The 12,622-nt window shown below is 41.6% G+C and overlaps 1 protein-coding gene across 4 annotated transcripts in view; it reads right to left on the reverse strand.

Moving 5' to 3' along the window:
• The window catches only part of Pfrx (6-phosphofructo-2-kinase/fructose-2,6-biphosphatase), a 36,890-nt gene extending 25,511 nt beyond the window's left edge, over nt 1-11,379 (reverse strand). Inside the window, exons 1-2 of one of the 4 annotated variants that reach the window (XM_019060754.2) lie at nt 10,945-11,379; nt 281-406 (exon numbers count right to left, since the gene is read on the reverse strand). In XM_019060754.2, coding sequence (XP_018916299.2) covers nt 281-406; nt 10,945-11,101 — 283 coding nt within the window. In that variant the 5' untranslated portion in view covers nt 11,102-11,379. Of the gene's footprint in view, nt 1-280; nt 407-2,246; nt 2,278-10,944 lie in introns of those variants that run through there. The other 3 variants (XM_019060755.2, XM_019060756.2, XM_019060757.2) reach the window with 3 other exon arrangements.
• Between the last annotated feature and the right edge of the window lie 1,243 nt (nt 11,380-12,622).

Below are 12,622 nucleotides of genomic sequence, written 5' to 3' on the forward strand. Positions count from 1 at the left end.
TTTTTTTTCTGTTATAATTTCTTTCAGGTGTCAGAAAATAAATCCCTTTCGAGTCTGGTGAGGCGCTGCCTTGCCTACCACATCGATAGAAAACTCCGCATCCATTAAGAGCTTCAACTGAGACAAATAAATGAAGGGTTCATTCTCACTCGCTTTGCACTTTTCAAAATCGTTATACTTAAAATATTTTAAGCATTTCTTGGTAATGTACAATTCTGTAGGAGGAAAAAAAAAAAAAAAAGAAAGAAAAAAAAAAGTACGGAACAGTTTAGGTCCATACCTTTGGTGTTGATTCCAATCCAATTCAGATATCTGGACAACTTCTTGGAAATGTAAGTTTTACCTCGGGCTGGCAGCCCTACCATGGCAATGACGTGAGGACTGTTGACATAGTTGGCGCGTTCGCCTGCAAAACAAAAATAAGATCATAATTAAGTAGATGAATCACTCACACTGATCATACTTGATGAGCTCCTGACTAAAACGAGCTTTTAAACAATTCACATTCACGGATATACTCACTAATCGTACCAAGGATCTTCCCAAAGTGGGTCTACGAATTCTGAGAGTTTACTCGAATAAATTTGATTCTTTACAGGGTCTCCCGCAGTTATGTATGAAAATTAGAGGGAGGATTTTAAATGAAAAAAAGCACACTCAATTCATCCTCTGGATATGCATTCACAAATCGAACCTTTCTGAGCTATAAGGTGGAAAGTTGCGAGATGAAGAGAGAGGTAAAACGAGAGAGGGGGTCTCAACTTTTAGTGCTTTTTTGGAGCTTTGGAGTTGATTTCGGCGATTGTCGCTATGTGACACCCTTCTTGAGTCTGGGATATTAAGTGTAGCGCGATCAGCTTCATTACAGAGATATTATAGAGCAAAAAGATATCCCACCACGACACCGACGTGACAGCGTGTGGCCGCGAGTACTACATCATGGGCTAGAATGACCGCAGCGCCTTCAATTTTTACGACGCAACACGGATGTCCATAGTGCATGGATGGTTGCATTTCGCGTTATTACTGATACCATTGGCCTATGCTCGAATATGAATTTCAGAAGCGTTTAGGAAGGAGACCGCAAGAACACTCAGGCGTTGCCAAATTTCCTCTGATTAAATATGAATTTCCAGGAAAACTTGTGAGCTTCTATTTTTTGTATTTTCAGAATATTTTCTACACAACTTAAGTACAGTAGACTCTGGATTATCCGGATTAATCGGTGCCGCGCCCGATCCGGATGAAAAAGAAATCCGGATAATAATAGTAAACACAAACACCACCAACCAACACCACAGTATTCTTATTATGTAGGTATACATCATGTACATACCAACACGAATTTAAAAGGTTAACGCCAAACTGAACGACTCAACGGTGATTGTGAATGGTAGCCGACAACGATAAATTACAATACAACGATTAAAGCGCGCAATGCGTGAAGTATTCATGCAGTCTTGTAGCCGCTAATGTGCGTTTTAGGCTAACTAACCGACTGCACTGCGTTTGGCGTAATGCGAGAAGTATTTATGCAATCTAGTAGGCGCTAATGCGTTCCATGCCGACCTCACTGTTTGGCGCAATGCGTGAAGTATTCCTTCAGCCTTGCAGGCGCCAATATGCCTTGCGACCGCTTCTCCGCGGATCCGCTCACTTATCGGAATGCGTACGTAGTTACATGGTTGCAAAATCGATCCGGATAATCCAGAGTCCGGATAATACGAAGCCGGATAATCCAGAGTCTACTGTACTTAAATGATTCTAAGAAAGGAAATCCTTATTCAAGGAAATGTATTCTTAACTTACCTACAAAAATAAGTTTTAACAATATGAAAGTTGGCAACGACTGGATTTTCAAACGGCGCGGCGTTTTCCGGCGCGGCAATTTTACTTTTGCGGCAACCAAGGCAAGGCTGCGCACGGGTGGTATTATGAAACACCCGAACCGCTTTTCCCCTCGAACCCGAGACTCCTCGCTACGAGGAGTATAAAATGAACAATTCAAAAGACCGGTTTCGGCGCAGATCGAAAACTGCGATATTGATGTTTTCGTGGACGTGGACTAGAACTTTCATAGAAAAATTAGGTCTATGTATACACAAAAAGATCAATGGCGGTAGCCTAACGAGAGTCAAAAAAATTAGTTCCTTTTCGCGTGGTCCTGTCCACTTCAAAACGAATTCATTTTTTATAGACCTTCCGAACAACCTTATCTTGGGTGGGCACAATTTCGATGAACCCACCTGAAGAGACTTTCATCACGAATCCAAACAGGAACGGTTAGTATAGATGGAGTCAACTTGCGACCTTCCCAAGGCAACCGAAAGAAAGGGGTACGATCAAACGACAACTTAATGACGCAAGCAATGCAGTGCCCATATAAACTGAGCAAGCAGTAAAATATTCGTACGTATTATGTAAACTCAGTGATAAGAATAAATCTAACAGCCTGCACAATTGATTGGCTTCTGAGATAAGGTGGAAGTTAAGTATTCCTAAACTGCTACTTCTTCAGGAAGCAAATGTAAGATTAGAGCGAGACGATCGAAAATGCATAGGTAATTAGAGAATAATTAAACGAATGGACTCCGTCCCACTACATTGCTGGTATGGCAAAGAGGGGGGGGGGGGGTTCGCGAAAATAAGTGATTTTATAATATCGATGGCTAAAATACGAAATCACGTATCTCCATTTGCAACGTTGCAGACTTCCTGTCATACCTACTTTATTTTTTCTTCGGGATCTGTCGGCGAAATATTCTGTGTAAGCAAGCTATGGAGTTGGCTTGAATCTCTTCAAAATTTAAAATAGGAGGCACATTTTTGAACACCGCAATGGGGATAAGTGGTTTTGCGCACTTAGACCATCGATAGGTTTAACGTGGGTAGCGTTCAGCAACTGGTAACCATAAAAAAATAGAGGTGTTTTTGGCTCGTGTAAAGCCATAATTTTTTCGTGTCAAAAATATTACGTTCAGCTTTGCCGACATATACGTAAAATATACTTCAATTTCTCCTATTTGTTAGCTTCCGGAAATTTTTCAGACACACCATACAGTGAAGAGACGGTCCAATAATCTGAGGGTGGTCAGCATTCAAGTAAGGAAGGAGACATTGTACTTGATTCTTAGGCCTTCCGTTCTTAGTCATGCAATGTTAGGATATGATAAAAATGAGCGTTAATATGCCTCGTAAATTATTGTTACTAGCCCTTGGACACCCTGGATTGCTTCCGACGGCAGTGAACGCTCCAACACCGCGAAAAATGTTCCTATCAAATACACAGAGACAAGAATTTCAGGTTGAACAACCGAAAATTGCTTTAGACAAGTTTTAAGAGCGATAAGATTTCCTGTCGCCTCAAAAAGAATTCGTCTGCAGCATATTTGACCGGAATTCCAGCTGATCCGACAGGAATTTTTTCTGAGTGAACAATAAGCTGATACACGGATTTTTCAGATGCATACTTTTTTCTGAGTAGACAATAGGGTTCAATTTTGGATGCTATCTGGGCTGGCAAACCAATTTTTTCTTGGAAGTTGACCACAATTTTTAGAGACCAAAATTAATTTTTGTATACGTATTACACACGGCGCAAGAAACTTTCCGAGAGGCGCAAATTAACTATTGCAATGCAAAACGGGATTGCTACACTGTTTCAAGAATTCACGGCGGGTTGCTTCTGACTTTTTTCAGGTGTCACTTTGGGCCTGTGCTCCGAGTTTTCAGATGCCAAGGCTTCATTTTTACATACATTTTGCGCATGACGCCTGGTAAAGTTGAAATGCTTCCTAATAGTGCACCGAAAAAAGAAGTTCGTTCTAAAACTGTCTCCCTCTGACTTTTCAGAAACACATATTTTAGTAATAATTGAGGCGGGGGGCTTGGAACGCAGGGTGCATAAATGTAGTTTCGTAAAAAATCGAGATATTAGTGATTTCAACTAAAACTAAGCGATCTTGGAATACATTTTGAGAAAAATTCACATGTGAAATCCAATTTTTAAGCATCAAAATATGAGTTTCGCCTTCCTTTCCGCCATTGGGCTCTATGCAATTTGGAAGATTTTAACACGTACCTACTTATCGAAACAGCAAAAACTGCACTGTCCTCCGAGCCCCTCAACTTAAGATATGTTTTAGGCGATTTTAGAAGACATAAACTAGGCTTTCTATGGGTAAAACTTTCTTCAAATGTTAAAAAATATTTGTCGCTTTTTGACTTTAGAATTAAGATAGTAAAGATTCTTTTTTAAAGGAACCCACTTTTAACAACAATTCTAAAATAAGAAAAAAATTCTCGATAACTATAATTTTTATATGCATTCAAATATTTTTTTATAAAACCTTTTGAAGATGATTTTAAGATACTGAAAAATGATTTGAAAGCTTCAACAAGTCTTTCGATTGAGGAATTTTTCAGTAAAATGACGTGCGAGGCTTCCAATGCCGTTAAGATTGTGCAATTTTTTATAGCGTTTGCGGCGGATGAAATTCATTCACAGTCGACTGACTTCCTTACAATAGTGAGGAAAAACTCCGAACTGATTCGGGGAAAAATTCGTAGCAGAACCATCGGATAAGTTACTCACAACTAGAGAACTACGTTGCACAATCTTAGCACATCGAGAGTCTCAAAAGAGGGGCTTGGAGAACGAGGCGCATAAGTGCAGTATTTGCTACTTCGAGAAATACGAGTTTGAAGTTTCGAGATTACATGAACCCTTACCCTTATGGCGGAAAGAAAGTTCAAACTGACGTTTTGATATTTAAAAATTGGAATTTGGGAGCGAATTTTTTACAGAGCATATTTTAAGCTAGTTTCAGTCGAAATCATTATCTCAAATTTTTCAAAAACTGTACTTATGCGCCTTGTCTTCCAAGCCCTTCAAATGAATCAGTGAGTTCGAAAACACACCAACTCGGAAAAAAAAAAAAATCAGGACACACCTAAAACTGCGCAGCGGGCGAAGAAGTATGTTTAAGAAAAACCTGTTTGGTGCCAAAGGACGAGTACTTAGAGACTTTGTAGAGCACCAAGTTGAAATTGATACACAATGTTTGATGACAGAAAATTAAGCGTTTAAAAATTTCCGAGTTGGTGTGTTACCGACTTTCAGATACTGATTTTTCATAATCTGCCCTTAAAAATTTATATTTTTCGACCTAATTAACGCTTGAATATTCATATAACTTGTTGAAGCAAGGTATACCTACTGAACCGAAAAGAAAAAAAACCGCAAAATCGGATGGTCACCGTTTCCCTTGAAATGGCCAAAAATTGGTATTTCCGATGAAATACTTCGATTCTTCCCTTTTCCCGTCGCTGTTTCGAGCACTTCCGATTGCAATTTCGAAATAAACTTTTGCGTGTTTATGCTTCTATCCATTAGTGTTGCTTAACCGTAAAAAGTGAAATCGAAAAAACCTGAGTTGGTGTGTTTTCGAACTCACTGATTCAAATATCCTCTCACCGAAAATGCCTCAATTATTAAACGCCATTGTGCTGGCAACCCTGGAGTGATAACGCTCTCCGATGCGTTAATTTGACAATGGTGTTAATCGGCGATAGGATGCCCAATGAATGCCCACGTGTTGCCGCTGAAATTTGGCCCTCTCTCAAGAGAAGAGAGCTCGATCAAGGTCCGTCTCCGAGTGGCGGGTGATACGCGACACGACGCGATTTCTGCCGTGCTGAGGAAAAACGTCGTATGAACATTCGAGGATTGCCAAATTTCCTTCGATAAAACGTTTGTTTTTCTAGGAAAATTATGAATATTTTTCCTTGAAATCTTCAGGAACTTTAGATCAAAATACGAACAAAATTCTCTGAAAAATTGAAAGAAAAATATTCATAAGTTTGCCGGGGAATTCGTGTTTTATCGAAGACGATTTGGCAACGCCTGAAGGCTTATGCGGCGTTTTCCCTTAGCACGGCAGATTTCCCGAGCCGCGAGCCGAGCCGAGGGATTATCAAATAAAAATAACACGCCATCATAACCCGCCCCGCTTCGCGACTCGTAAGCTCCCACACTTCCGGCCTTCTTCCCTTCGACGAGTCCCCACTGAAGCCCGACCAACTTGAACTTGCAAGTTCGAGGCTCCATCAATTAACCGGCGCCATGTCTCCAGCCCCCCCCCCCCTCCCCTCGTCACCACAAACACACTTTTGATAATCAAACTATTCTCATCGTCAGAATTTTTATCTATTTTTGTACCATATTGTTCCGCCAAAAAAAAAAAATTGTACCGCTTCCTATACTGCCGCGCTAGGAAAGAACGTGATATGAGCTTTCAGACGTTGCCACATTTCCTTCAATAACAACCGAATTTACTGGGGAAAATTTTTAACATTTTTCTTTGAACTTTTCAGACAGTTTTGTTCGCAGTTTAATCCAAAGGATCTGAAAATTTTAAGGAGAAAATATGCATACCTTACCTCAAAAATACAAAAATCGGGGGAATTTGGCGACTCTCAAATGTTCATGGGGTGTTTTTCCTCAGCACGGTAGTGCTGGGCCATCCCATGCCAAGTTAACCAACACGGTTGGGCTTGAGCAACTCAGAAATTGTTGAAACTGAATGCATGCGTATTCGTTTCGGTTTAAAAAGACCACAAATAGTTTCTATTACTTGATACCTATAAAGAAATTTAGGCGCGCAACAGGGCAAGACAAAAAATTAAGTTCAGTTCTTTGTCAGTATGGACTTTCAACGCAATGCACACAGATTTCTTTTCACCAACTTCCGAATTTGAATGGTTAAATATAGGCTTTAAAATGGGGCTTGAACTCACAAAACTGTTCTCGCGTTTAGGTCCAAATTTGAAGATGAAGAAATCATTTTTTCGGAGTACAAATTTGAATGTAAATAGCTCTACAGTAAGACTGATAAATGCCAAAACATCAGGTCACGGATATTTGCCATTCTTCAGTGAGAGCTGCCAAAATTCAAACCTCTCCAAAAGTCAGCACGGCATAACTTAAAAGACGACAAGTAAAAACCTGAAGTGTAGGGAAAGAAAAGGTTCTTAGGGTATCTACTTTCAGTAAAAATGTCATCTAGAAGTATCGAACAGTCTGTTAATATTTTCTTAGCGAGCTGCTAAACAGTGATACTAAATGGCCTGGTCATGAGGTCATTTCCGGTTTAAAATCTCGATTAAATCTACAATGTACCAAAGGCTGGAGACTAGCGTGTTCAGCCAGGATATCCTGTTTTACTCTCCGGGAAAATTCGTTGTCCGGCCGCGGTATCTATCCGACAAATATCCGATTTCCGGTATTTAGTTGCAACATTTACCTGGCCTGTGTCCGGTATCCATCAAAATTTGTATTTGCCGGTGGCATCTGTCCGAAAAATATGCTAGTATTAGGTCGCGCCACCCGTGGGATCGATTTCCGGTTTCTAGTATGCGATCGTGTTATTCTGTGCGACCAATATCCGATTGCGAGAGTCCCGCGCCACATGTATTCAGCCACTAATCCCGAAAAGACGGCATCGGGCCATGACATTCAACCGGATCGATGTCCGGTTTCCAGCTTCTCATCGCTACATTCACAAGGCCGATTTCCGGTTTCAAGGATGCGATCGCGTCATCTGTGGAACCGATTTCCAATTTTCAGTGATTCCGGTATGCGATCGTGTCATCTGTAAGACCAATATCCGATTATGGTAGTCCCATCACCACATCTGTTCAGCCAATATCCGGAATCCGGAAAAAGATGCCGTCGGGCCATGACATTCAGCCGGGTCGATATCCGGTTTCTAATGTCTGATCGCGTCATCCAAGGGACCAATTTCCGGTCTCCAGTATGCGCTCGCGTCATCTGTGGAACCAATTTCCAGTGTCCGATCGCGTCATCCATGAGACCCATTTCCGGTTTCCAGTAGGTATGCGATCGCGTCATCTGTGGGACCAACTTCCAGTGTCGGATCGCGTCATCCACGAGACCCATTTCCGGTTATCAGTGTGCGATCGCGTCATTCGTGAGATCAATATCCGGTCGCGGGAGTCCAGCCTTCACATCTATCCTTCTAATATCCGGAATCCTGGGAAGACTGTATCGGGCCAGTATCCGGTTTCCATTGTACGATCGCGTCATCCATGGGGCCGATTTCCAGTTGGCGATCGCGTCATCTGCGAGACCGATTTCCGGTGTCCCGCCCTCATTTATGTCCTGTCAATATCCGGCATCCGTTCGTGTGCGACATCTGCGACCGAAGCTCAACTCGTTTCTAAGATCCCTTATAGAAACAGGGCTCCTCTAGGACGTTTGCACGAACGTTTGGTTACCCGCGACCCGACCAGCACAGTTCGAAGGCGCGGATGGAGCACCCCGCACCGACAAGGCGGGCTCTAAAGAAAGTACAGGTAGCGCTGACGGATCTCTGGATTATGGACAGATTTTGGACCATAACCTCTTGTACCTAAGCCTCGTCTTAACGACGCCACGCCTGCCGCCAGGTTTGTTGCTCGTCCCCCGTGTGGGTCCAAGGGTTTACTCCAAGGCATGGCCGTGCGTTGACTTCGCCTGAGAGCTCTAGACTCCTTATAGGTGCCCTTATCGGACGGTGGTCCCGAACCCAAACGACAGTGCAAAAACCGGCTCCCATTTCGCGTTGCGATAGTCAGGCGTTCGGTCATCGGGTGGGGACCCGATTACTATGCTGCAGTGCGAAGGAAAAACGCCGTGTGAACATTAAAGACTTGCCAAATTTCCTCTTAGAAAATGTTTACTTTGGAAGAAACGTATGAATATTTTTCCTCGGAAATTTTGACTATTCAGATCACACCAAGACCAAAATTCTGTGAAAAATTGGAAGTTTTCCTGAAAATCTGTGATTTGTCACGGGAAATTCGGCAACGCCCGAGGGCTCATACGGCGTTTTTCCTTAGCGCGGAAGTGTGCGAGACCCCGACGTCAACCAGCTCTGCCGTGCTAAGGGAAAACGCCGTATGAGCTTTCGAATGTTGCCAAATTGCCTCTTAGGAAATACTTATTTTTGAGAAACTTTATTAATCTTTTACATTGAAAATTTCAGGCACTTTAGCTCAAGTAATGAGCGAGACCCTCCGAAAAATTCGCAGAAAAATATTTTAAAATCTTCCCGAAACTTCGTGATTTATCGAAGGAAATTTGACAATGCCTAAAGGCTCATACGGCGTTTTTCCTAAGAAATGACCCCGTCCCTGTTCGCGTATGCCACGTGCCCCCTGCGTTTGGGACAACTTCCATACGACTTGCATGTATTTCGTCATTGTCTTTGCATCTCTTCTCGACCGCCGTGACTTCTCTCCTCATCTACGTAAGCGTAAGGGGAAAGTTTCAAGGAATGGTTTCAGAGACCTCCTCGAGCAACTAAAGTACCGACATGTTCGCTTTTTGACCCTCCGTCCTAGAGGTTTTATCGCGATTTTCGGGCACCCAATAGTATACTGTGACATAAATCATGCTCCGAGGGATTTTTCACCTATACTTAAAAACACCGCAGTAAAGATTTTAACATCACCATAGGTATTCTCCTTTACATCGAATTGGATTTAAAAAATATCAATGACAACCTATTTCAGTGCTACCATGGAGAGTGAATCCTTTTGAATCATTCTTGACATAAAACTAATAGCGTCCACGTGACCAGGAATATACCCGGAGGGTATAGACTAGGCCTAGTGATTTTCCAATGATTAAATGTAAGAATACGTACATCTGTGACTTAATCATCACACTTAACTTCAAAGGCTTGCTGGAAACAGCATTGAAACTGATTCCTCAGTTCACTGTTTAGAGTGTAATTCAGAGCATTGACACCCCCACCAGACCGAGATTCAGTTTGATTTCGAGGATAGCTGATGTTTTTTTTTTTTTTTTTTCAGATTTCAAGTTTCAAGATCTCATAAATTTCCAGTCTTTTCCATAAACTTCCCCATAAAAGCTCCCTGATTCTCACGACCAGATGAAATTCCCTGGGTAACAAGTCTCAGTTTCCCAGACTGGTGGAGACCATGTCTTTGTAGCGCATCTACGGTGGATTTTCGAGTTTCATTTCCTTGCAGTGAAGGAACACATAATTAAACGGTGCACTCCTTTTAACATTTTCCCCAGATGAAAACCACCATGTGGCATCAGTTTACTACATGCGATGACATACGGCTTTCACCCAATGATCCTTGCTGGCCTGATGATTGTCATTATTGTTTTTGACAGCTGGAGGCCACCACCCACGACAAATTTGCAATGCAGTGACATGAGGAACTCTTACTCTCAGGATAAGTAATTCTATCATGACAGAATAAGTACAGCTCATCGCCTCATATAGGAATGGGCACACAGTTCAGTATTCAGAGGTTGTATTGCAATCAATATTTGCGGGTTAAAATAGGCAAGGGATCAGATACAAAACTTCTGCCCTGTTCCTGCAAGTAGCGGAGTATAAGTTAATACTGTAGAGTCTGTATCAATGCTTGTTTAAGGATCTGATAGCAATTTCCACAGAAATAATGACATCTTGAGGATAAAACTCTTACTATATTTTCACTGAACTAAAACTTATCAGTGAACTTGCTGATAAAAACATAACGCAGCACCACGTAAATTGAAAACTAGATTTTTCAATACGGGTGCCTTGTACAATCTGAAGATTGTTGAGGGGGGTTAAGGATTGTTTTCCTGAACTGACTGACTTATTCCGTTGGCGTCTGAGAAGGAAAGGCACTGAGCGAGGATGAAAATATTTATTCTCCCTGTCGCACCACGCAACTACCAACAGTTGTAATTTCAGCAGCTTGATTCTGTGACTCGTACTACATACTACTTGGCTGAATAAAGAGCAGAGTTGTCTACGGCGAGGGTATGCAGTCAACAAGAGAGCAAAATATCAAAGTTACGAGTGGCAGAGTCAGGCTACTGGTGGACGATTATGTAAAGTTACAAATACTCACCTCGGATTGGGAATGGCTTCGTTTGGATGGTGTCGGAGGTTGGAGGGATATGTCTTTTCGTCTCCGGCGACATAGCATAATCCTCTTTATTGCATAACCTCACACTACCTACGTTATTATAATCACACACATGTTCAAATGAACTGAGCAATGCCATAACACAACTGACAGCGAAATGTTAAACACAACTGCGCATTATGAATTCATATACGATCACTGTGGAGTAATTCAGTAAATGCCAGGGGTACTTAACGGAAATTGCACGGTTTTTTTGCGGTGATCTGATAAGCGCGACGCACGAAGAGTGATGACGATCTGGTTGTCGAACGATTTTAGTAAAGACTGCAGTCAAAGGACAACACAGGAACGGCACGAAAGGATGAAGGCATTATCTTAGAAACAATACAACGACGGATTCGAACGATAGCTACTGGCGAGAACAAGAGATATGGAGATATGTACATTGACATTGACATGAACTCTCACGTTGCACGGCTGCACACTTTGCAACAGGGCGATAACAACAATTGGAAAGCGGTAAGGTGACCTCGTGATAGTGAATTGCGTGGCAGCCACCTTCAGATCCAGTCGTGACGTAGGATACACACGGGCCTATTAGCCAATGAAAATGAAGCTCCAGAAAGGAGCAGACACTGCTTCACGCACGCCAATGTGACCCAACTTCGTCACAGTTCTCATTACACGTTAGATCCGTGTTTTTCTTATCATGACATGGAAATGTGCTGTGCATATCTTTGCTTACCGAAACGGAACTTTTCAGTTTTTCGGAACTCTTCTCAGAATCTTCGAGGTTGCCAACAAAGTCTGATACTTTTATGTGATTTTTCTAGGCCCCCTATCTAGTTTCTTCCATTTCCACACTGCTTTTCTCCAGTTTTTCCTCTGAGTTTTTCTGACTGCTTCGAGCGATTTTCCGGTTGGCTCATTCGATGGCTTTGGACCAATCGTAACACTTGACCTTGATCGAAGCCGAGCTTCTAGTAGGTGGAGAGGGTATCGTGGCAAAAACGGGACAACTTTGAAATAAAGGTGCGAAAATGATTGAAAAGAGCCGACTTTGTTTCTAGCTAAGATTGTACAACTTCATGTATTGTAATTTAACTATTGACATCCTGAGAAAAATATAAAATATAAAATTTACATGGTAATTTTGTCTTATATATACAGTTTTTAGCGAGTATAATAGATGCTGTTTATAGATAATCAGGTTTTTCTTCCAAGACAGTAGAAGTTGCACAATCTTCGCAACATTGAAATGCTCCTGGTTCCTTTTTGCAAAATGCAATCCAACTGCAACTGTCTATACCTACTTTTGAGGTAAAAATAAATATGTAATATGATAACAATTCCAATTTTTCTTTGTATTTTCAGATGCTTTAGATCAAATTACGAGCAAAATTCTCTAAAAAATCTGGAGAGCAATGTTTACCACTTATAGTTAGTCCGTAAATTTTTAATTTATCTATGGAAATTTGGCAACGTCTGAGGGCTCTTATGGCGTTTTTTCTTAGCAAAGCAGGAGTCGCTCTTGGCTTGGTAAGATATAATATTTCCAGACCTTAAAGGCTGCTATTTGCTCATGTTGACATCTATTTGACTGAGGCAACTTGTTCGAATATATTTTTAACGTCTATGATGAGAAAGTTAAATTCCTTTA

Source organism: Bemisia tabaci, chromosome 2, assembly GCF_918797505.1.
Source record: "Bemisia tabaci chromosome 2, PGI_BMITA_v3".
Classification (NCBI taxonomy): Eukaryota; Metazoa; Arthropoda; class Insecta; order Hemiptera; family Aleyrodidae; genus Bemisia; species Bemisia tabaci.